The sequence below is a fragment of the Siniperca chuatsi genome, linkage group LG14 (assembly GCF_020085105.1).
Source record: "Siniperca chuatsi isolate FFG_IHB_CAS linkage group LG14, ASM2008510v1, whole genome shotgun sequence".
Lineage (NCBI taxonomy): Eukaryota > Metazoa > Chordata > Actinopteri > Centrarchiformes > Sinipercidae > Siniperca > Siniperca chuatsi.
In genome coordinates this window covers 23,729,778-23,754,604 of record NC_058055.1, presented here as the reverse complement: position 1 = coordinate 23,754,604, position 24,827 = coordinate 23,729,778, and the positions used below count along the sequence as shown (strand labels likewise).

At 38.5% G+C, this 24,827-nt stretch overlaps 1 protein-coding gene across 2 annotated transcripts; it reads right to left on the bottom strand.

The window, feature by feature from the left end:
- Positions 1-1,574: 1,574 nt before the first annotated feature.
- On the bottom strand, positions 1,575-23,171 carry LOC122887824 (cullin-5). 2 transcript variants are annotated; one of them, XM_044221390.1, is made up of 19 exons: positions 23,065-23,171; positions 19,923-20,032; positions 19,354-19,453; positions 17,867-18,043; positions 17,569-17,710; positions 16,359-16,504; positions 14,078-14,158; positions 12,923-13,061; positions 11,062-11,192; positions 10,344-10,451; positions 10,169-10,233; positions 9,941-10,073; positions 9,617-9,748; positions 9,243-9,366; positions 8,060-8,235; positions 6,035-6,196; positions 5,662-5,780; positions 2,991-3,114; positions 1,575-2,751 (listed from the first exon to the last, which is right to left on the bottom strand). In XM_044221390.1, the coding sequence occupies exons 1-19, from the start codon at positions 23,086-23,088 to the stop codon at positions 2,557-2,559; spliced, it is 2,388 nt and encodes a 795-aa protein (XP_044077325.1). In that variant the 5' UTR covers positions 23,089-23,171; the 3' UTR covers positions 1,575-2,556. The 2 variants fall into 2 exon arrangements, with proteins under 2 accessions (XP_044077325.1, XP_044077326.1); XM_044221391.1 differs by having other exon boundaries at positions 12,968-13,061.
- Between the last annotated feature and the right edge of the window lie 1,656 nt (positions 23,172-24,827).

Here is a 24,827-nt window from a genome sequence, read left to right as displayed (position 1 = left end):
GTCAGCCACCATTAAATGCTCCTCTTGTCTCCATGAAGGGGAGTATCATTTAACTTGTGAATAAACTATTATTTTTAATAAAGATGTACTGCTTCTCTACAGCGCTGTGGGGTGGCACATGGCAATCTGTCTTAAGCGGCCATGGTGATGATGAGCTAGTATGTAGCTGTTTAAAAATCAATTCAATGTAAAAAGTTTTATTTTAAAGACAAAGGACGGAGATCGATGGCAGAAAAAGGGAATTTAGCATCAGCTCAATGCTGCAGTTCAAATAATGGTCATTACAGCAGCTGAGGACCAGCTTTATGTTGGCCTAAGCCAAACCTGCTCACCTTGGATGGGAGACCTCTATGAACAGCTACATGTTTTCAGGCTGTTCTCACTGCTAAGACTTTCAGTGGATTTATGGACTTTGTCTGGGCCACTCAGACTTGGACATTCTTGTTCTGAAGCTCTTTATCCTGAATACAAAGCCTGACAACAAAGCTCTTGATTTTAGCCCTCGCAAGCTTTGGTAAGTGACCAAACCTACGAGACTGCAAATGGGCAAAATGAGGTTTCTCTGCAGGATGGCTGCTCTCAGGACTGATGGATTACATCTGATGAGGTACATTTTTTTCTTGCTTCAGACCACAGAACATTTGTACCTCATTCTTTCAGTCATCAACACACCTTTTACAAACTCAAAGCTTTAGATGTTTATTTTTCTGCTGCACAGCTCTGATTTGTCATCTGTTGTTCCTTCGCAGCCAAAAGGATCCGGTCTCCTCAGTAACCAAAGAACTTTTTATCTGATTGTCCACCGTGGCTAGTTTTTGTACTTTTTGTTTCCTATTAGTGGAGTCATGTTTGGGCTCATATTCATCAAACTGCTAAAAGTAAAGGTTTGAACTATTTGGACTATTTCTTGGCTCTGAGCAGTTGCCAGGAAACCAGCAGAGACTCCAGGAGTCCAACAGTCCTTCACATAACCCCCATAAAACCGCAACTTGTTGCTTTTACACTTAATTTTTTGCACAGATTAAACAAATGAGATATAACGTGTTAATTACCTAATTAGCACATAGCAGTTTCTCCTACTAAGAATTGCAGCTATTTATTGAATTTCTTATGACTTAAAAATACACTTAAATTTGGTTAAGAGTTGATCCAAGATTTCTGCAGAAACAGACATGAGCACAAACCTTGAGACATATAATGGAGTGATTGTATAGAATATCATTGGTCGTGATGAATACTACATTAGAATTTCTTGTTCTTGTTAAAGCGACAAATTGTGAGCCAGGCTAGCTGTTTCCCTGTGTTTCCACTCTTTATGCTGAGCTAAGCTAACCAGCTGCTGGCTGTAGCTTCATATTTACCATACAGACATGACAGTGTTATCAATCCTTTTGTGTAAAATTGGTGAAGGTCCCGTTTAAAACTTTTCTTGAAAGATAAAACTTTAAAGCTAGGGTAGGTAATGTATTTCAGAAGCATCCAACGTGATCTACCCTAGCTTTAATGACTTTATTCATATGCAGACCGGAAAAAAAATTATGGATGAATGCTAGGATGAATGACAAGCCTGCATATTCTTTTATAATAAGGTGCTGTTTATTTAATAATTTCATTATTCACATCTCATGGTACACTCTCCTTTAGCATTGAATTGTAGTATTTACCATGTGTAATACTGACCTCAGCCTCTTCTCCCAGGCTTCCTGCAGAAGAGAGAGCTGTTGCAAACATGAGCTGAGCTCCCGGTTTGACTCCAACACCACCTCTGTCCCTGGGTACATTTGGTAGAGGGAAATTCAGGATTCACGATTATAGCAATATGCAAGTTTTTTTTTCTCCCCACAATCTCCTTTTTACCCAGGGACAAAGGCTTGACAGGGTTGGAGCTGGCTCTACGTCGCTGTCTGGTTCAGCCTTGCAAACTGTGAAGTGCTTATCTGGCTCTTTATACAAACTGAAAGTCCGGATTAAGTGTTTGATCACTTTAACTATGACTGCAGAGAGTCACGACAGCATCAGGGCCCCCGCGACAAACCAACTAGCTGGGTTAAAGCAGCGTCTCCTTTGAGTGAAGAGGGCAGCGTTTTGTTCAAGGTTCAGATGGTCTGGGTTTGACGTGGATTAAAACTGGACTGCAGATATTTTGAGATCCAAAGTTCCTCAGCTTTTCCTGTCAGCATGCCTTTGAGACTTGTACAAGCATTGAGTGTTGTAGTAGCTGCCCAGATGTAACGCCCTGGCATCCAAAACAGACCGTTAACAATTAACAGTCTCATCTGGACAGCAAGGAAACTCCCTCCAACTAAACAGTTACAACCACTTGGTGAAGACTCCCATTGCAACTTCTGCATTCTTCTTTTTTTCTTTGTACAACTTTAAGGCAGGAAGTTCCACTTTTTTTAAATAGGTAGGTCTCAGTCATAAATTCATGCCTCCCTGCACAAGATTTTATTTTTTTTATTTAAATAGAGGACGGGGAGCCTGGAAGTATCCTAGTGTTCATCAGGCCTGATCCACTGAAACCAAAGTCAACACCAGTCATCCTAATGTGCTGTGCTATGCCATGTAGATGAAGGTGTTTATATCGGTCTCATCTCGCTTTATGTACTTGTGATCTATCAGCCACTCGATCTGCTCCTTGATCATCTTCTTCTGAGGTAAAAACATGTTCTTTAGGATCTCCACCAGCTCCGTCTGCAGCTGGGCATTGTTGATGCGCTTCCTCATCTTCATGATCTGGATTATGGCCTCCTGGACATCGGAAACAGAATGGTGTGAAAAATAAGAACAAAATGGGTCAGAAAGTGCACTTTAAGACAGATGGGTTATATTGTAGCCTGTGAACTTATACAAACATAACCACAGGTGTCTGTTAAAAATCCATGATGGGAAATGGAAGGGGAAACCATTTATTCACAGTAGGTGGTGTTACATAACCGAGGAGAGACCAGCAGTATCTTCACCTACATGCTGCGAGTTCATCTCCATACCTGCGTTCTTAGTATCCTGAGCTGGACGATGCCCTCGTTCTCCTCCTCTCTCATTCGCTCTGTGGTGAGCTGCAGCCGACCAATCAGGTTAATCTTCCCCCTTTTCTGAACCTTTGAGTTTTTTCTGTAAAGTTGAATTAAAAACACAAACAAATGCCCTGGGTCAATGTACAGTAATGATCTACAGTTTTTAAATCAAATTAAAAAAAGGTACAGGAAACTTGATTTACAGTATGTGTAGGTATACATGTGATGTATTGTGCAAAGTATGCAAAATTGCAGAAAACATCAAATAACAGCTAAAAATAACTAAAGTTTATTTTAACTTCTTTCACAGAAGACCAAATGCCAGGATGGTATGGGCATTTCTATTAGCTGCAAATCAAATTCACAAACAACAGAGCCACGTGGCACACAGTTTAAAGGTAACAGAGGACACAAACACAGTCACAAACTGTATTTTTTAGCAAAATGAGCACCCAGCGACCAGGGGGCTCACTGCACAAAAGTGATTTGCAAGCACTGCAGATAAGTTTGCAAGTTCTAAAATGATGTTGCATGCTCATGGTTGGGTCGCAAGTATGGCATTTGATTTGATTTGTTGAACTTTAAAAATGTATGTAAGGACATTCTCCATAGTGATGGCGGCACGTGCAGATGCGGCGGCCAGTAGCTTCTTCAAACTTCTCTTCATTTTTGTTTTAATTTGCTATTTTCTTTGCCTCTATTGCTGAAGCACGTATTTTCTATGGCAGAATTAATGGATTAAGTGCAGTGGACCTCGGAACGATCGATGCCCGCGGCATCTTTCGACCACCGAGCCACATTCCAGCCGGGCAAAGCGCTGCCGCAAGCGGTGCGACTGCCCCAGGAAGAAAGGGAAGAGAGCCGGGATAAGAGCTATGCTAACCCAGCATAAACCTAAGGCTGCTCCACTACCCAGCCTACTGCTAATGTCCGGTCGCAGGAAAATGGATGAAATGGGACTCAGGCAACGGGAAATCTGAGAGACTGTTGCTGCCCTCATCTTTACTGAGACCTGGCTGCATCACAACATCTCGGATCAAGCTATTGCACAGATGGACGGACCGTGTTCTGTGCCGACAGAACGCAAGACTCCGGCAAGACGAGGGGAGGCGGATTCTGTGTTTAGTTTACATCAATTATGCTTGGTGCTCAAACGTAGTCAAAGTTGATGGACAAGGTTTCCTAGATGAGATTTTTTTAATGTTAAAGATGCCGACCATATTATCAACACTATCTTGTTTCTGCTGTTTACATTCCCCCAGACCTAAAATTAAAAAAATCCACTACAGAATTGTTTAGGCTACTTTCTGGGTGTAAACGTGTATAGGTAAATATGTAAATAACTGTATATATTGTTTTATTTTATTTTATTCTAAATTTAAATATTTGTATATATGTTCTATGTGTGTGTAGCATGAAGACTACAACTTACATTTCATTGTGCAACCCAGTGTTGTAAAATGACAGACAACCTTGATTCCTTGATTATTTCATGTTGCAAATTTGGTGAAAGGGGTCCCAGAACCCAAAATATGAAGTTCATCCCAACAAGATGATAAATGCAAAGTTTGACGGAGTATCAATAGGCTACACCTGAGGACTGGGACCAGCTTATGAGTCACATACACCAAATCAATTCATCAGCACTGTGAATGACAAAACAAGCCCCATATTTCACTCTGTGTGTACTGTATTTGTGGCAAGTTAAGAGCAAGTTAATTCAATGATGCTGGCAAGTTGTTAGAAGTTACTCGTACGCACCGACACCTGTACCAGTAAAACCTGTGTAATACATATTGCTCCCATTTCACAATTTCACTAAACCGGTTTGTTTTGTGCTGCTTTTTTTACCTTCTCTTTGAAAAGGCTGCTTGGATTTTTTTTGCTAAGAAATTTGTCAAATATACAATACAAGTCTTTGCCTATAATAGACCTCGTACTGTTCAACAATTAGTTAGATCCTGGGGTGTTGGAGAATTTAAAAAATTAAAGAAGGTACCAGCTGCGTGAGCAATGCGTAATCATACACTGCATATCAAAGAAGGGGAGACTAGAGATGCAATGCACATGCAATATTCCTGCTGCTGATGGCTACTGATATTTAACTTTTTACTTTACTTTGATGTGTATCTAAATCTGCACTACATAAAAAAAAAATATATATAAGGCCTATTAAAGTGAAAGTGGCAAAACTCAACTGAAAGGGTTTTTTGTGGAGAAGTCTTAGTGTATACCTCCACCAACAAGTCATAATGATTGCACTTTGAGAGATGGTCTGAGTAGGAGGAAACACAAGTGAACATAATCTACTGAAAATACTAAGGGTGCTTTTGCCTCCAGTTTGCACGGATCAAAGGCAACGCCCAGGTGAAAGCAGCATTCAATGTTTGGAGGGTTTCAACCAGAAAATAAAGATAATAAAATTTAAGTAAAAAACAGCATAAGAGAAAATAACAGCAATTGATGACATTTCTAAGAGTTGATGGCAAGAGCAACAACACAACTAACATCTATTAAGTTACAAATTCATGATTTTGAGTTTCCTGTGCCTTTAAATTTACTACAAAATGCTAATAAGCACACCGCATCTAACAAGAATTAGGAAGAAGAGAGAGACATGCTGAACATGCTGACTTTTCCTTACATGAGAGAAAACTCCTGGTTGACGAAGAATAGTGTTCCTTCTGCAAAGTCTTTGGGTGAAGACACCACTGGGTCGTACGATAACACCTGCCGCTTGAGTTTGGGAAACGCCACCAGAGACTGGGCAAGTGAGAAAAGCATGATGGTTCAGAGGAAAGTGGTAAAAAAAAAAAAAAAAATCTGATTAATAAAACATAAAAAACAAGCTACCTCAATTATAAAACTCAATGCTAACAGCAATGCAGTATAGAAAATCTGTGATTCAGAGATGTGAGCTTGCTAATAAATTTGTGACAACCATGATGGAGCCAAATTACCAGTTTTATCTTCATCATTTGTCTTACAACATCTATCTACCCCTCGTCTCCATTTACCCAGAGAGTGCGTCGCAGCTCAGCATCCGGCAGCTCAGTGGCTAGCTTGAGGTTTTCAAAGCTGATCCTCTCCCTGGGCCTCTGGTTCCAGGCAAACAGCACAGCCAGCTGGAAGGTGGTCACCTCCAGGTCATACTGGCCCACCTCGTTCTTAAAAGTTATCTGGAGAAATGACATTTTGTTTAGTCCCTTTCCCAAGAGCAAAACATAACTGTTGTAGTCCCAAAAATAATAAATAGTAACCCTCAATCAAAATGATTGGGATTTAATTAAGGAGTCTTATTTGAAATAATTTGTTCAAAACTGTCTGCTCGCAATAATCACCCATAATGAGTTTTAGGGTGGAAGAAGAAGCAACAGACGAGCCACTTAAATTCACCTTTTACTCAAAGAAGTACTGCTGGGTGGATGATTTGTATGTACAGTGTGTGGAAATTGACAGTGTGCCTTGATTTGGAAAATATTTGAGGGATGTTTGTTTGCCATGAACTCTTAAACTCCAGCATTCACTTTCAAATTATGTCCTTTCACAAGCCGCATATTTAGCAAATGTGAGTGCAATTCTGATAATAGCGATTCTTCATAAAAGGTTTGAAATTTTCATCATAATGACAGAATGGATACCTGTTAAAATCTGCAATACATACAAAATCTAGGCCTAAATTATTACTTTTTTTTTTTTTTTTTTTTTTTTTTTAAATTGGATGCTCTGTTATGGTCCACATGAGTTAGCTACTGACATATGAATGCAGAAAAGGTATATTCAAAAAACACTTTGTGCTTTAGTTTCTACACAGTTTGTTGATAAAACAAATACACAAAACTAATTTAAACAGTTTAATATTATAACATTTATTATTTATGTTTTTATATGTCCTTAGAGCTGCAGTAGGTAACAATTGAACATACAATAAAAAACCTTCTGTGTCTCTCGGCTGCTTGTATCACTCCACTAAGCGCCTCCCAAACCCACAAATTTGTGCAGTTGTCCTGCGAAACCTCATCCCTCATATGGCTCGCTCTCCACGGGGAGAGCCTCGCCAAGACCCCGGCCCCTCTCGCCGCAACTCCTCTTCTCAAAGACACCCTTCCAGCACTTTGCGGCCCCAGGGCAAAGCGCCCCAGGCTTTAGAGGCAGCTGCGATGCCATTTAACAGCGGGAAAGAGGCTAGTACACACACACACACACACACACACACACACACCACTGTCCCCCCCTCAAAAGTTATTCCCCACTGTTTGTCATCATGCCTCGTCGACACGAGCACCATGACATCGAACATAATGAGCTCATTATGCTTTTTCATTGCTGGTGGTTGTTTCTGAGCCGCGGTGTTTTCAAAACTCCTGAAGCTGCGCGCTGAAGATATTGAGCTTGTGAGAGCGTGCGCAGGGGTGGGTGGCTGTGCAGTGTGTGCACAAGCAGTGACTGACACTGACTCCTCCTGGTTCAGATTGGTGGTTTTCGTTCAGGCAGAGTGGATTCTTGCAAATGCCATTAGGAGCACTAAGAAGAGCCAGATGAACCTTATTTTTTCACAGATTATCTGTCTCATGTACTACTGTCAGTATATAGTGACAGTTTCAGCAAATATGCCAAAAAGTTATTTTTATAAAAGTTACCTAATGAACCAGGGATTGAACCATGGCACTTCCCACACAGTAAAACTTAATGATATTGTGAAGATACAAATAAGCTGTTTTTGGATATACAGCAGCCCAAGACAACGCCTAAAACAGGTCACATGAAGTAAAGAGCTGTTCATCTGTCCAGGCAAATACATGTTCAGTATCTGCATGGATGCGATGCCATGTAAGTGCAGTTAAACAAGCCAATCACATGAATGAGCACACGGATAAAAATTCACAAGCACAAATGTTTGTAGTGTGACTTGCAAAAAGGCAGATGAAGCCACCTCTAAGCGGGTCTTTACAGAGATAAGAATGTGACTTAATCTTACTCTCTTAATCTCTAAATTGTGCAGTAAGTTTGTGTGTTTCTCTGTGCAGATCTGTTACACTCACAATGCCGTTGGACATGAGGTGATGCCAGTGAAGCTTCCTGCCACTGTGGTTCTTCTTATAAAAGTCTTCTACCTCAGGTATCAAATCTTCCAGCTCTGTAGGTAGAGAGACGAAAACCTTCTCGCTGCTCCTCGACCATGCTCCAGCATTCAGGATCTTTATGTTGACCGAGTCCGCTGCAGGGGAACATACATAGACATCTTAGTGACTGAATGGCAACTGCTTACAGTTAGCACATCTCAAACTTGTACAATATTACAGTCTTGAACTATACAGGTGGACATATGTTGTCATTATTAAAAGGATTTAACACTAGCATTAAAGTTCTGTCAAGTTTTGTCATTACTTTGCGTGCATGGAGCTATGGGTAGTGGTGAATTAAAGGAATGGTTAGACATTTTGAAAATATGCATGTTTGCTTTCTTGCCGAGAGTTAGATGAGAGGATCGATACCACTCTCGTGTCTGTAATATAAATATGAAGCTACAACCAACAGCCTGCTAACTTAGCTTAGCACAAAGACTGGAAACAGGGGGAAACAGGTAGCCTGGCTCTGTCCAAAGCAAAAAAAAAAAAAATCCTCCTACAAACACCTCTAAAGCTCACTAATTAACAAGTTATATCTCTCTCTCGTTTTATTATTTTTTTTTGGCGTTTTCGCTTTATTTGATAGTGACAGTATAGAGAGACAGGAAAGGCAAGGGAGAGAGAGGGGATGATATGCAGTCCGGGCTGGACTCGAACCCGGGCCGCTGCAGTAAGGACTCAGTCTTGATACGTGGTGTGCACTCTACCAGGTGAGCTACCGGGAGCCCCTCTTGTTTGTTTAATCCGTACAAAAACCAAAGTGTAAAAGAAGATAGGCTAATCGCCTCCTGGCTCTAACTTATTATTATTAAGCACACAGACATGAGAGTAGAATCGATCTGCTCATCTCACTCATGGCAAGAAAGCAAATTTCCCATAATATTGAACTATTCCTTTAAGGAATAGCACTAGCTTTAAAATTCTGTCAAAGTTTCGTCAATGAATCAATGACAATTTTGATAAACGACTAATAATTGAAATCATTTAGTAAGTAAAAATACCAAATATTTACTGGTTTCCAAAGTGATGAAGACTTTATTGCCTGCACCATGTATATATATTAAGTTTGTGAGTGAGACTCACTTCTACCACTTACCTGGTAAAGCAAGCTTGTTATGTTTATGCATTTCTTTGAAAGATTGGTTGAGGTCCTCTGACACCTTGATGTCTTGAAACATCCTGGCCAGCTTGTTGACATAGTCAGCTGGCATTCCTACTTCCTGTTTGGATACACGACATCACAGGTAGACAGTTTTTACAGGTGATGAAAAACTACCTCCTCAAATAATTCCATTTTTGTTCTTTTGCCTACAATTAATGTTTCTGATGCAAAAAAAACCCAAACTTTTCCGGGAAAATGTTGCTATGACACACTATCTCTCATATATATATATATATACACACACACACACACACACACACACACACACACACACACACACACAGTACAGCCATCCAGCCAGATCTTACCCTGAGCCACTCCACCATGTTTTCCTCTATCTCGCTGTCTGCTGAGATGTCCAGGATGAGTCGACGGGTCAGGTGGGCTTTGTGGTAGCGCATGAACACGTCTTTGTTCTGGACATACTTCAGCACTAACAGCTGCAAAGAGCACATGCATTATTACTGAAGCCCCCATTAAAAGTAAAGTTAGCCACTTTGTGCCGCTGCACCTAGGTGAACTAATATAGCAGTTGCTCTTGGAGATGCCCACACAATCTGTGCGCCCAAGATCTACCACTTTACGCTGGTCGTTGTGATTGTGCGAATAAAAAAAGGTTCTCTGAAACATACCACTTCTTTGAGCTTGGCCTCTATCTCCTCAGAGGTGAGCTTCTTGCTCAGTGGGGTCTTCCTCAAGAGCATGTCACAGTAGTTGGCCAGCAGCTCTGGACACTTGGACTCTGGTTGAGTTTTCAGACCTACCCTGTAAAAACAGGAGAGGAAAACTAGTGCAGTCAGACATTACTACCTTTATCATTCAAAGCAAAAACTGAATTTCATACAGGGAGCATCTCTTACCCTTTCTGTTTCATAGGAAGTTCTAATTTAAATATAGTGGCATCATTCACAACAGCTTTATATGCCTGCAAAGAAGTTTGAAAAACAGGACTGCAATCAGTAAAGAGCATCCTCTGACAGGTGCATTCAGTGACAGAGTATTATTAATGGACAAGTTGGTAAAAGTTGAGCTTACTTTGTCTCTAGCTGTCAGGAAGCGTGGGTCGTCCTGAAAGGCCTCTTTCACCAGTCGACTGAAGCGGTTAAACAAGGTGAGCAGCTGCTCCACATATTTCTCTGAGTCCTGCCACAAAGAACAGATGGTGTAACCAATCAGCGTGAGTGTGAAAGTTCATTCTTGACCTTGGAAATAGTAGTTTGACAAAAACATCTTAGCTCAAGGTCCACTAACTAGCTTTTTGTGGAGCTTTCAACCACATGTCATGATCGTTATTGGCTGATTTGTGAAAGTACGTTTGCAAGCTCCATAAAAAGATAGAAAATAGTTATCTTAAAGTAACAGATAGTAATAGTTAGCTAAAAGTAATACATGACAGTTGAAATGGTTAGTGAAATGTAATGAGTAAATGGCTAAAGTAGACAGTTAACATAAATGGATAAACACAAATAGTTAGCTTAAACTGGTTTAGATAATCTGGCTTGTTTACAGCCTGTCTGATCATCTGACCACTCCTGTTTCTTTCCCAGTTGCACTTTATTGTAGTGATGATGTCGCGTTCCCAGATCTCAGCAATTACTTTGGTGAGTACAAGGTTATCATAACTGATATAAATGATGGCGAAAACCCTGAAAATAAGACCTAAGTTGTAATAAAGTGGAATCATCCTTTAACATAATAACTAATTAATCATTAATCTCCCACCCTAATCAGTATATGTGTATGTGACACTCACGGAGGTGATCGTCTCTGCTGAGGCCACCATATCAGCCAGGCCAGCGCTCATGATGTGCTCCTCCAAGTCCTTCAGCATGGGCTCAATGCCGCTGGGCACTTTGTCCATGAGAGAGAACATCAGATGCAACTCTGTGATGGAGAGAAAAGCAACATCATCACTTTTATAGATAAATTAGGATTCTGAGCTGCAGACGAGTCCACAGTAAGTAGTGTGTTCAGTGTAACTGCTGCAGAGATTATAAACTTATAGAGACACTAAATGGTGCAAAAACATGCAGGAAACTTAATGATTCTGGTGTCTCATAAAATTAATAAAGATATTAAATAATGAAGAATAATTAGCTGAAGCCCTACAGGGTAACTCAGTGCCAGACTTGTCTCACAGTGTAGCAATAGAAGTGTAAGCAGTACTTCATCTGACATCCTGAATACTAAGCTTTTATTTGGCAGCTGCATTATAAAACTAGCAGAAGATGGGCTACTTTAAAATCCATTACTGTGGACGCCCTTTGTCCATTTGTTCAGTCACACAGCATGTGCATAGGCCCGAACACACACACACACACACACACACACACACACACACACACACACACACACACACACACACACACACACACACACACACACACACACACACACACACACACACACACACACACACACACACACACAAATGTATTAAAAGATAATGATGAGTGGTTTATGCAGCCCAGCAACTGAGCAGAAGCCTCAATTATAAAAACGTTCTTCAATTTATACTCAAATGTAATCTTTAAGATCATTTATTATAAATATGTTAATTTTAAGAAGTGGATTTTAAGCACCTGCCAATTTTAGACAGTATTTTATTCATGCAAAGTTCTTGTACTGCTACTTCGTTTAGACAATATTTGAGAATTTTTGTTAAATTTAAAAAAGAAAAACGTGCAGAAAAACATGGTTTTATTTCTCAAAAAATGTTTTGGTATCGGCACTATACGGTCTCTCTGGTGAAGCATTGCTGATCTGAGAGAGTTTCCTCCCTTAAAATTTGATTGAGAATATAAAAGATTGTAAAACTAATCTCTATACTCTTTCTCAAAACCTCAAGGTTACAAGTGAAAATATGTGGAGGGAGTTTCAATGAAAAACAGCTAGTAGATTTTTTGCAACCCCTCACATTGAATCCAAAATGACCCCCAGACAAAAAATAAAAATAAAAATAAGATTGCAAAACATGCACATGTATTCTGTGACAGTGCCAGTTGGAACATTTTGAGCCTTAGAAATGTCAACAAAATATTGATAGTGCAACATTTTCTCACTCTTACTATTATTCTTTTTGTTTCTTCTATTTAGGGGAATAACCATGCTCTAAGTTTAAAACTACAGTTCCCATAATTAGGGGGCTTTGAGGGATGTAAACAGGAAGTATAATGTTGCCATGGAGTCAGTTAGTTCAACTTTATGCCTGTTTTTTAGCCTATATTTGTTTACATGTTGGCAAATTGGTTTCATTAAAAGTATGCCAAGTCACCTATTTGCTCTTCATGTTTGCAATGTACCCATGGATGTACAGACAACTATCAATGAATTACTTTGATACTGAAGAAAACTTAAAAACGTGATGATTCTCAGGCAGGTTCTGGAGTTATGGGTTAAGGAGAGTCTTTTTTCCAAGATTTCTAAGCAGATTTATGTTAGTTTCCATTTCTGAGAGATTAGCAATGCTGGTCAGTTTAAGCATGGACTATCTTCAGTGTATCATCACACATTAATTTAAGGGGAGTAGCGGCAACACACATGGATATTCTACAGGTGTTCAGATGCTGGACAAGAGGGTTTGGTTAGGGCTATTTCCTGGTCCTGGTGCAAACCTGAGCTGGCTGTGCCTTTGGTGGGAGCAGTCCTGCCGTACTCACTCTCTGTCTCATTTCGTTTGATCATGCCTGGACACTCAGCTAAGATGGTCTCCTTGAAAGATGTTACCAGCGCATTGACGCAACACTCCATTAACTGGGAAGATAAACAGAGGAAAAACAATCCAGTAGACATACATGAGAGATATGTACAGTACATTAATAAAATATAATGTTCTGGGAAACATGTTTGTTTTGTTTCCAGGAGTGAGATGAGAAGATCGATATCAATCTCATGTCTAGTTTGATCCGTACACAAATAAAAATGTAGATTGGAGTTACGTGCTGTAACTATTCCATGACAGTTTATCTATTCACCCAGAACTTCTTTGCAGCATCTCCTGCTATAGCGCACGTTGCCAGATATAGTCAGTGAGCAAAGGTTTGGTATCTGTATAGACACGATACTATCAAACCTGGCAACCTCACTGTGACAACAAGACACCAAGAATCTGCGTACAATTGCTTCGGCCGACCGTTTCGCCAACAAATAGTTCCAGCACATAACTCCCTCTAAAACCATTAACTGTCATTATTACATTATAGTTTGTGTACAGCTCATAGACTGTATAAAAGAAGGTATAGATTAAACAAATGAGGTACAATGTACTTAATGCACAGACTGATATCTGTCTCCTAATCTCACTGTCAAAAGAATGGTAAATGGACTGTACTTATAGTGCCTTTCTAGTCTTTTCCAACTACTCAAAGTGCTTCAACTACATATCAAAGCATACTTCCCTAAATGTTAAACCATTCCTTTAATAGAAAAAATGTATTATTTAAATATGAAAAAAATGTATACACATTTCTCTTGTGTGTAGAAATATGGGTACAATGGTGTGAAATAGGACAAATATTAATATGTTCACTGTATGTGGAGCCCTTCTGAAAATAAACATAAAAACTAAACTTAACAAAAATTAAAATCTTAAAAACTAAATAAAATTAAAACAAAAACAGACTATATAAATGTGGAGCATGAAGAAATTGGTATGAAAAATTTATAAAATGGCAAACCAAAACAATGGAGTTGCACTTTTTTTTTTTTACTAACTTAACTGTAGAATTGTCAGCTAAATAAGATACACCACACTCATGTGTAATACTCACTGCTTGTACAGAGTTACAGTCACGTCTCGTCTCCAGGTATCGCAGTGCACGCTTCTCCTCTTCCCTCAGCTTTGAATCAGCCTAGTGAAAATACACACCAATGCGTGCACATTTATTTATTACATTTATACACATTTATTTCTGCATTCAAACTCAACAGCATCTCTCAGAACCTGATAATAAACATTAACATCAAAAAGTGTTATATACACACAATATCTATTTCTGTTGTGAAGCCTTATAATTCTGTGTGCATGAAAGCCCAGAGGAGCGGCAAGTACTACCAGAAAAACAGAGATAAAAAAAAACTAATTTAAAAAATGTATTTAATTCACTGTTAATGCATCCATTAGCACATTAGCAATCAACAAAATAATATGATTATAATGAATTTTTTCTGACAGTTAATATACTATGTAAGACTTTAAATTCAACCACTGTCCTATCTGTGTACTTTATTTTGTTTTGCCCAAGTAGTTCAGGAGACTTGGAACCTATAAATGACTTGCAGTGTCATGTGGCACAGACATTTTTAAAAGCAGAGGATGTCAAAAACAAAAACGTTGTGATTCCAGCACCTACAATGCTTGGACCTATAGAAATATACATAAAACCAATACTATGCCAACAATCAGCACTGTATCCCTCCTCAAAGAAGTACATTTTCCAAATTCATCCGAAAAATTGTCGGTTTTAGGGTTACTTCAATGGTTTTACTATAGAAAAGTCCTCCAGAAAAAAGATCTATGGAGGAACCGAGCCCCCCTTGAACTTACAGAGCCTGATCTACACTGACTTACATAAAATATTAAAGCTTGACCAAACTGTGACTGAGACTGAACATTTCTGGCCCATGCTGTGCTTTAAACAGACACAATGCTTCAGTTTTGTTTGAGTAAGAGAGATAGTGTGAAGAAGACAAGCATGAAATCAGCAACAGCAACAGATCATGCTGACTGTTTTCTCTTTTGGTTCTGCCAACTGGCTTATTGCCAAGATCATCAAAACAGGGAAGCCTCAATAGAAGGCTCAAGTTTCTGCTTCGTGTTGTAAAATGTAGGACAGCAGCTATTATCTTTGAAAGAAAACCACCTTAAATACACTTATAACAGTGTGAGCAGAGAGCAAGCTGGGAGCAGCAAATAGAAACTCCAGAGTGGTTGGTCAGTGGAGTGATTACAAAACTGTTTGAACAGGGAGTAGAAATTGCTGCCATTTCAGCATTTCAAACCTCTCATATTATCAACTGACTAATAGTAGATAATTATTATAAAAATGTCTCAACTTCATGCCATTATTTTTCAGCTTTTTTCAATAGATTAAGAAAATGAATCAACAAAGAACATGCAGAAAGTAAGATATTCCTTAAACTATACCTATTAAGTTAAAATTTCAGTTTAAAGTCGATGGACGATGAGAAACATTAGCTCTATCATTGCTATATCTTATACCAAGCCCTCAGGAACAGCTCTGGCCTGTGAGGCGTAGTGGCCACACTTGGTAGTGCAGCATCATGTGATGCACACTGGCCCAAAAAGCATTTTTCCAGTACAAAATCATTAGAAAAGGAGCAGCTGTAAAACAGTAAATACATTTTCTCTGAGTGTCATAAAAACCCTGAAATGACTCTTTGCATGATCAGAATTTGATCCATTTGGTCCAATAACATTTGGAAATTCTAGAAGAGCTGTATGATTAAATTATATTATCCCATTGTGTGCGGGGAGCCGGCAGGAAGTCGGCTGGCTCGGCCAGAGGAAGTCTCGAACGTGCATGCTCTCAACCGGCTCAGCTGGAGAACGACTCTAGTGCTCTATGGGCCCAAAAATGTGGAAGCGTGAGAGTTTTTCAGCACATGCACCCAGTGAGCAACTTTCATAGAAAGGAATGGGGCAACATCTTGGAACGCGGTATCCAGTTCTTCTTAAAGCCCCTGAAAAATTGCCTCAAAAGTGCTTCTCTATAACTTGAAATAGTCATGACTAAATAAGCAATAATCAATGTTAAAAATATCTCATGGTATTATTTATTAGGAGTATTTATTTATTATTATTTACTGTCATGTCATGAGTGTGACATCACTGTTTTCCAACTGAGGCCCGCCCACTTCAAAGGGAAACAGAGAAAAAAGCAAAACAGAAATCTCTGATGCAAAATAACCAAGTGTTCTTACTTTGGCAGAAAATATTGTTCTCATCTGGGATCCCATTACTCATAGTAAGAAGCTGATTGAGAAAATAATTTTCAGGGCCTTTAATACATTCATGACTACAATACTCACATATTTCATGTAGTTTTGGACTCCATTTTGCTGCAGGTAGGCGGGGGCCTGTGTTCTGTAGAACCTCTCCGTAGAATCCATATATGCCTTCTCAAAGTTGTCCCTGTAGATCTGCAGCTTGTCATCAGGGTTGGAGCACAGGTTCACTGCTCAGAAAATAAAAACACAGTGCCGTCACAAAGAGATATGGAGAGATAAACAAGTGTGCAAAGAAGCGTAGTAATGAGCCAACCAACACAAAGAAGAAAAAGACTGAAAGCTAGAAAACAAAAACATAATTTTAAATATTCATATAATAATCTTTGCAAATGGTTCTTGAGGAAGGAAAAGCATTCAACATAGTTGACTACAATGTGTTTTGGTGAGAAACACTGAATGGAAACTTTGTTAACTCCACAGGGCACCAATGATGATGATGATGGCACCAATTCTAAGTAATGCTACATTTGTAATGTAATAACAAGATCTATCATCTAATGTGAATAGCCGAACAGCAAAGAATTTTATATATATATATATATATATATATATATATATATATATAAAAACCAGTATGTAACAGCCAGCACATAGTGAAAAACAGAAAATAAGTTTATCATGGTGCCAGTGGCATGTATTAATACCTGCTGCAGAGGTAACTAGTTTATTGTTAAATAGGTTTTTAATATTGTTTTCTGGCATTTTAGCCGTATTGATAGTGACAGCAGAGAAAGACAGGAAATGGGTAAAGAGGGGAATGACATGCAACAAAAGGTCCAAAGCCAGAATCAAACTGGGTTGTTTTCGATTACATGGTATGCGTCTCAATCACTCAGCCACCAGGGCACCCATCTTGTGAAATAATTTTTAACAAAGAAAATGTTTACTATGAAGGACACGAGTTATGCAGTAAACTTCAAAATTGAAGAAGTAATATTCCCAGAGCTATATTTCTTCACATTTCTGCTAATAAAAACATCACCAATATCTATTATATCAGTAATTACTGCAGCTTAAACAGATACAGATTGAGAATGCAGTCTGTCATGAATAAAATTAAAGGGACAGGAGGTTAATCTAATATGACTCTCTCTGGTTCTTGAGAAAGATTTTGGTTCGGACAAAAAGAATCTATACTAAATGTGTTCACAGAATACACTCGCGGTCCTATAAGCCTCGAGGAGTGCAGATATTGGAACTATAAGGTGACCTGAGTTACTGTGTTTCTCACCATAGGACTCTCGCACTCCGATGACCAGCTGGGAGTCAAAGGCCTCTCCCAGCCTCTCAGCGTGGACGAGCTTCATGGCACTATCTTGTAGCCTGTTTTTAATGTTGGAGAAGATGGACTCGTTCCATGTGTCCAGCATCAGCTGAAGTCACCACAGTGAGGACAGAGACAAAAACACATAATCAGAAAGTAGTGTTACTCACATTGTGATGACACTGTACATGCACAACATGTTTATTTGGGTTTCACAGCAAAAGAAAAGTTTGCTCTTATTTTGCCCAGTCCTGCTACTCCTCACCTTGCGGACGATGCTGTCCTCCACGTTGGACTTCTTGTTGCTTCCTTGCTTGCCCATCAGTGTGATCTCCAGCTGACAGAAAGGCTTGGGCAAGATGTTACACTGTGTGAAAAACTTCCTCCACTCCACAATGTAGGCCTTCAGCAACGCTGTGTCATCCTGATGACTCAACACCCGCTTAGAAAGAGTGAGAAACAAAGAGGAAGGAACATGAGACAGGGTTGATTAACACCTGCAGAATCTAATCGACACATTGACAGATTTAGCAAGTAGAATAGTTTATGATGGTGAGAATTAGAAACCCACAGTGGTAAACCGGCAACAGCATCTGTTACTCGTAACAGCAGATTTTGTTTCAACTATCTAAATAAATCAATAGGGAATGTCATGTTTTGGTGCTATGATATAAGATCTAGATTTCATCTAAGATCTTTATTGAGCTGCAATTGTGCACTTAACAATCACAGGTGGAGAAATGGACAGAGCCCATCACCAGGGTTCATATGATAGATAAAAAATATTTGCATGGAAATCCATACGCACAGACTTGACAGACTGAACAAAAAGATTAATAAACTGAGTGACTGCATTAATAAATCGAGTGGACAGTTTAGAGGAAACTTTGAAGTAATGCTTATAGAAGAAAAGTGGGACATTACAATAAATATATATATATATATATATATTTTTTTATTTATTTATTTTTTTTTTTTAAATAGCAGCTATTGTACAATTCCTCTTTGATCGTTCAAGCACAAAATATCTAAAAATATATTCCCTGGACTGTTTATTATCCTTTCATATAAATTATGCATTAACAATCAAACAGTACTTGCACAGTGTCTAATTTATATACAGTTCAGGGTGGTTGATGGTCATTCTATTGTGTGCAGCATTCAGAAGAGGACAAGGGTTTTAGTATTATGATATCATTCAGTGGATATAAATAACAAATTACATTACCTTAGCACTGTCTAACCCACCGCCTCTTTGGTTCTGAAAGTCTGAGGTCCATATTGGAAGTTTTATCGTTCACAAGAACACAACTTGACTGAGCACTCCTCCACGTATTTCTTTCCTCTTACAGTTTATTAATCTGTGTGCTCTGGTTTTCAATACATTAGCTCCGTTTATTAATCCATTTGCCTACATTTCCATATTCTTTCTACCATATGACTCTCTATAGAAATGTTTCATAGAAGCAAAAAAAATTGTATTTTCTTCACTAACAGCAGCCTCAATAGACCAGAATGCAAAGCAACTACCAGAAATTTCTCTTTCTCAATAAAGGCTATGTAACGGCCACACTCATTGTCTACAAACTAGCAAGCCAGGTAACTATATTCACACATACATGCACCTTCCTGTTAGTGAAACAGCGTGGGAGTAATGGGGGAATGTGGGAACAGCAAGAATGTAGTTTAGACATGAAACAGCATAATTTCACAGATGCTGAGCCAAAAATCCCATTATGGTCCTAGTCTTACTGCTTGTGCTTGTTTGATGAAATCTAGGATGTCCTCTTTGAGGGCCTGGTGGATCTTAGCTGGACCTTTGTCATCCCACAGGCATACAGCATGGACGTCTCTGTGGAGACAAAGAGGGGAAACAGTGTTGAAGTGATTATCTTTCTTAACAAATGTACCTTGCCTTCAACATCAATGCCTAAGTGTGACCGGTGTGGTTCTGCGTTGTGTTGGTGTAATAGAAAAGATGTCGCGACACCAGGATCTTTTTTAAGGCTGAACAAACAAATAGGGAAACAGAACCTCCATGTTATTGTACTTCCCGCTCCAGCTTCTCTCCCAAAGGGGAATCGTACAAAAAGGGGAGAGGGGAAGGGTCAAAAGAAATTTATAGTAGGGACCACAGAAGAAGAAATGAAGGAGGAGGGGCTCCGAACTTCAACACATATATATTCTAGAGTTTGGAGGCCCTCCAAGTCAAAAATAAATCTGTAACCAGATAAATTTTGTGTAATTATAACAACTAGAGAACAAGAGATAAAGGCTCATATGACCCCGTTACAAAAACAGATGCATTACGGTAAACTTACGAGAACAGGTCAAACCACTGTTGTTTGGTGACGGACTCCTGCCGTAGCAGCTTCAGTACTATGGGACGCATCAGGTCCCATTTATCCTCAAACTGAAGGGAGCCTTTGTTCTGGAAACAGATAGGAGGGAAGTGAACTATATGATTCAAACTGTTCATGAGCTTTGTTGCCAAGGTAAGGCTTATTCATCCAACATTTGAAACATTAACAACACAAAAGCAAAACAAAATAATAGGGTTAATTAAAATTTAACAATACAAATTGATATTTATCCTGTATAAAGTTACACTTGTTCCAATTTTTTGTTTCGTTAAACAGTGACAAACCTCTTGGGCTATTTCCTAAACAGTAAGTGTCATAAAAAAAAAAACACATAATCACAAAGAAACAATACAACACAAAGTAACAAATTCAGCATTTTGTATTGAAAATGCCAAAATAAAATAATTCTCTATGGAAGACTCTCTTGTTCAGTAGTTACATCAGCTTCTGTGTAGAGGACTTACAGCATCTGACTGATTAATGTGCTCATAACTCTTCTGACTTTGGTTTAGGGCTTGATTAATCTGCCGATTACTTTCTCGATTAATCGATTAATCATTGGTCTATAAAACATCACGAAACAGTGAAAAATGCCCATGACAATTTTCTACATTAGCTTTAAGTAGAATTTGTATCAGAAGTGGATTAAGAGTACGGTACATTTCCAGGAGTGAAAAATTTACATTATTAAGACTTTTAATTAATTGATTTAAATCTTTCTGATAAATCTGGCACACATAGATGGGTGACAAACTGAAGGAAAAATCTGAATCAGTGAGTGAAGAAACATAAGAAATGCAGATGCTTCCATATAGGGAACGAGGGCTCACTGAATGGTTTGATAAGTATGAAAATGACGTGAATCATATGCTATGGCCTTCACAGTCACCACATCCCTCCAGTAGAGCTCCACAGACATGGAGAATCTAAGCCAAAGAGTATTGAAGCTGTTCTGGATGCTCATAGTGGAACAACATCTTACATTGACATTAAACATTGGTTTATCCTTTCATTTGTCACCATCTATATAAACTACAAAGCAGCCATTAATACAAGAGACAGAATAGGTCAAAATTGATGCAGCAGAATAAAATTCAGGCTCCAAAAACACTGGATCTTACATTTCCCAGAAAGTCAGCCAACCAATAGCATGTTTTCGTTAGACCCTCCCTGCCTGGTAAATGCCAATTGCTGTGTCCCAGTTCCATGCTACACACTAAATCTAAGCAGTGTTCACGCTGGAAAAGTGACTAAATTAAGTATATTCAAAACAGTCAATGTGCATACTAAAAAAACTTATTTTTTATGATTTATGAGTGTGCTGTTGATGTACACTATTTTCCCACAATGGGCAAACCAGCTACACATTTTTTTTAATTAATTGTGAGTGGTGGTAAAAGGAGCTACAGGAACACCTTAGAAAACAAAAAATAACATTTACATTTTTTGGAAAAACATTTTGCTGTGTCTTTGTGAAGTTTAACTAGCAGTGGGATTCTGACAGTGCCAGAGCTGTAGTTTGTATAACACAATTAAGTTTGTTTATTTTCCGTATACAACTGTAAAAACAGTATGCTATAGATTAGATTAGTTTCTACAATATTGGCATTGCACATAGTATCACTACAACGAAATGCAGTTTAGCATCTAACAAGATAGTCTTAACAGTTGCAAAAGTGCATATAGAGATAAATAAAAATAAACTAATGTACAGAATGAATAATAGATTGAGAAGGGATGTAACTGTGATATATACAAAATAAACTCAACATTATACAAAATGTAAAGCAGCTATATGTCACTATGTAACTTTATGTACAATATGAACAGAGCCTAATAAAGAGTATGTACATACAAAGATAAGTATAGCACATACATCACTACAGTATGTCTTTCAAACTCCATGTCAGCAGTTTGTAACGCAGGCTTTCTGTTATGTATTTGTAGTTTCCTAGCCCAAGCTGAGATAACCCTGACTACATCATCAGGGGGTATTTTCTCAGGCTTGACAAAGCTCCCCTCCGAGCCACAGACATCATTATAGTACAACTGGCTGAGTGGTAACCCCCATGACTAAACTCACCTTTATGTGCAAAGTTTTTGGGAGATCCCCTTTAAAAAGGACTGGATGTTTGCTGACTTTATTTAGGAGTTTAGGGTGTGGACCACGGTGTAAAGTATACATGATTTGTCTAAAACATGCCAAACTGGAATATTAAAATCATGTTCTACCAGATGTGGACATTAACCAAAAGGAACATGAAGGAGACAGGATTTTTTTTGAAGAGTGTGATACTGTCATCATGTTAGTACAGTGCAAGCAAGAAGAGAACAGAGGTGGGATAGCAATTAATGCACTGGGGCTAGCTAATAGTGCAGATTAGCTTACATGCATGTTTTGACATTGCCTATCTGCCCATATTGTACATACAGTTACATATTTCCTCTTGAGAAAGTGTTGTGTTTTGACTGCAATGCCATTTTCCTTGCCTGATATCAGACAGCTATAAGTACGTGCCTCCTAGCTTTGTCGCCTCCCCTGTCTCTCTGCTTGACGACATGAATTATGATTTAATTAATTAGACACCGTGCCAAAAAAAATCCTGTCAAGCTAAGCTTAGTTAGCAAGATAGCAGCAGAGGATTAGCGTTCACTCAATGCACAGAAACTACTACGACAGTTGCTTTTGGCAGCCTTTAGCATGTCTGTCAAGGGGCTGGTCATCTGAGTGACAGATATGAGATTTGTAGCTGGCGTATACACAGATAATAGATATAAAATTTAGCGCAGGTTAAGCTAACGATATGTCCCCCACCCGTTATCTGTCTCTCTGTTTCTCCGCCCCGTATCTGCCTCTTTCCTTCATATTTAGCTGTGTTGTAGCTATTCTATTTAGCCAGCTAAATCACTGATAAGTAGCTAATGTTAGCCAGATGTAACTTAACAGCTCCCAGCTAAAGTCAACGCTGACAGCACAGTCGTGTACAGGCGTTAAGTACTGCCCCTTAAGTTTAAAGCTAAACGCCAACATCACACTACGCAAGTGACAAGCACTTTAGCGAGCGTTAAATACAAATAATTGAATTGAAGTGGGTCTTACCTTTAGCAAATTAGACGTCGCCATGTTCCCTCAACTTATCCTCTCGTAAAATATCGCGTGAACTACACGGACGATGAAGCTCAACCTTATCACATCACTGACTCTTTCTAAACATTATTTAAGTTATTTCTAAACAGCAAGTCGTCATAAATAAATAAATAAATAATATAAGAATTTAACAGTTAAAACCCCTATTTTTGTTTTCTTTATATCCCCAATTAAATTGTAGCCTATTGAACATACTCTTTAAATGTATTTATCATCACCTATGATGTAGTATGTAGCCTGCAGCTTTGCTTATATTTGTAGTTTCTCACTTAGGTCTTGCACACACTCATAATTTTGTAAGTATTTATTGTTATTATTATCTTTATTCCTAAATTTCCTTCTCTGTTATTCAAACAGACAGCGGTGGAATGTAACTAAGTACATTTGCTCAAGTACTGTACTTTAGTACAATTTTCAGGTACTTGTACTTTACTTGAGTATTTACATTTAATGTTACTTTATACTCCACTGCATTTCAGAGGGAAATACTTTTTACTACATTTATTTTACATTTATAGTTACTAGTTACTTTTCAGACTAAGATTTTACGTATATATATTACACTTATACAGTGTGATGCAGTGCTATACTATTAAGCTACCCAGTACCAGTAGTATCTAAAATTGGCTCCACATTGACAAACTATAGATTAAAATGCTCTTACATGTATTTATTAGTGATAAAAACTGAATAATATAATATACAGTAATAATATAACACTCTGAAAAGAGCTCTTCTGCATATGAGTACTTATGTTTGATACTTTAAGTACATTTTGATGATAATATTTCTGTACTTTTACATTTTGAATTCAGGACATTTATTTGTAGGCTAATGGGAGTATTTTTGGACTATGGTATTTCTACTTTTACTTAAGTAAAGGATCTGAATACTTCTTCCACAACTCCATAACCTTCATCTGTTATGTTTCTGTTTGCAGTTTCAGAAACTTTTCCTCCCAGAATAAAAATCTGTAGCAAACACACCTTACTTTTTTTAACTTTTGAACAAGTCCAATTTAAAGATACTGAATTTGGTACAAAATACCTGTTGTATAGGCTAAACATATCACTGTCAGCCAAAATACCCTGTGTCTCTGATATGTCTGGTAGGATACATAAAAGTCAAGATAGTGGCAAACTGAATGCTTGGTGAGTTCAAGGACCTCATGGATGTCAGTGTGTTTCTCTGTGCTGTGAAATGGAGTCACACAATTTTTAGAAATGCTGCTTACACAACATGAAGTTGTACTACTACTGTTGCTGGTGCACTACTGCTATTAGTTCTGTGCAGTAGTACTGGTGGTGGTAATGGCCAACTACTACTACTGGACCATTACCACATCCATTACTACTGAAGCTATTGCAACAATTTCCCTCGTTGTCTTTTTTTTAATTATCTTTTAATGACCTTTAGTCCACTCTCAGCTTTATCTGGTTCACACGTTAGAGAGAGTGAGTATCAGGCAACTTATAGGTCATATGGGTGTAAAACTGGAGGCAAGAGAACAATATTTGCACAGCTTCAATGACAGTTATTGTTTCTTACAATCAGTGCGATGTTTGTTATCATTCTTTCTCTGTCTGGTCATCTTGGTCAAATGCTTTCTCACACAATCAAGAAGGATTTTAATCTTCACATGAGGACAACAAGGGCAGTTTACAAGGGCAACAGTGGTGGTTTTATGGCAGACAAAAAAATTCTGAAGGTTGAAA

What these genes read in the sequence shown, in the direction of transcription:
- LOC122887824 (XM_044221390.1), bottom strand. Translation starts at nt 23,088, where the DNA reads ATGGCGACGTCTAATTTGCTAAAG. An exon ending in CAGTGGTTTGACCTGTTCTC is followed by an intron (nt 19,454 to 19,922) that starts GTAAGTTTACCG and finishes TTGTCTCCACAG; the next exon opens with AGACGTCCATGCTGTATGCC. An exon ending in CAGCAGAGACGATCACCTCC is followed by an intron (nt 10,452 to 11,061) that starts GTGAGTGTCACA and finishes TCTTTGTGGCAG; the next exon opens with GACTCAGAGAAATATGTGGA.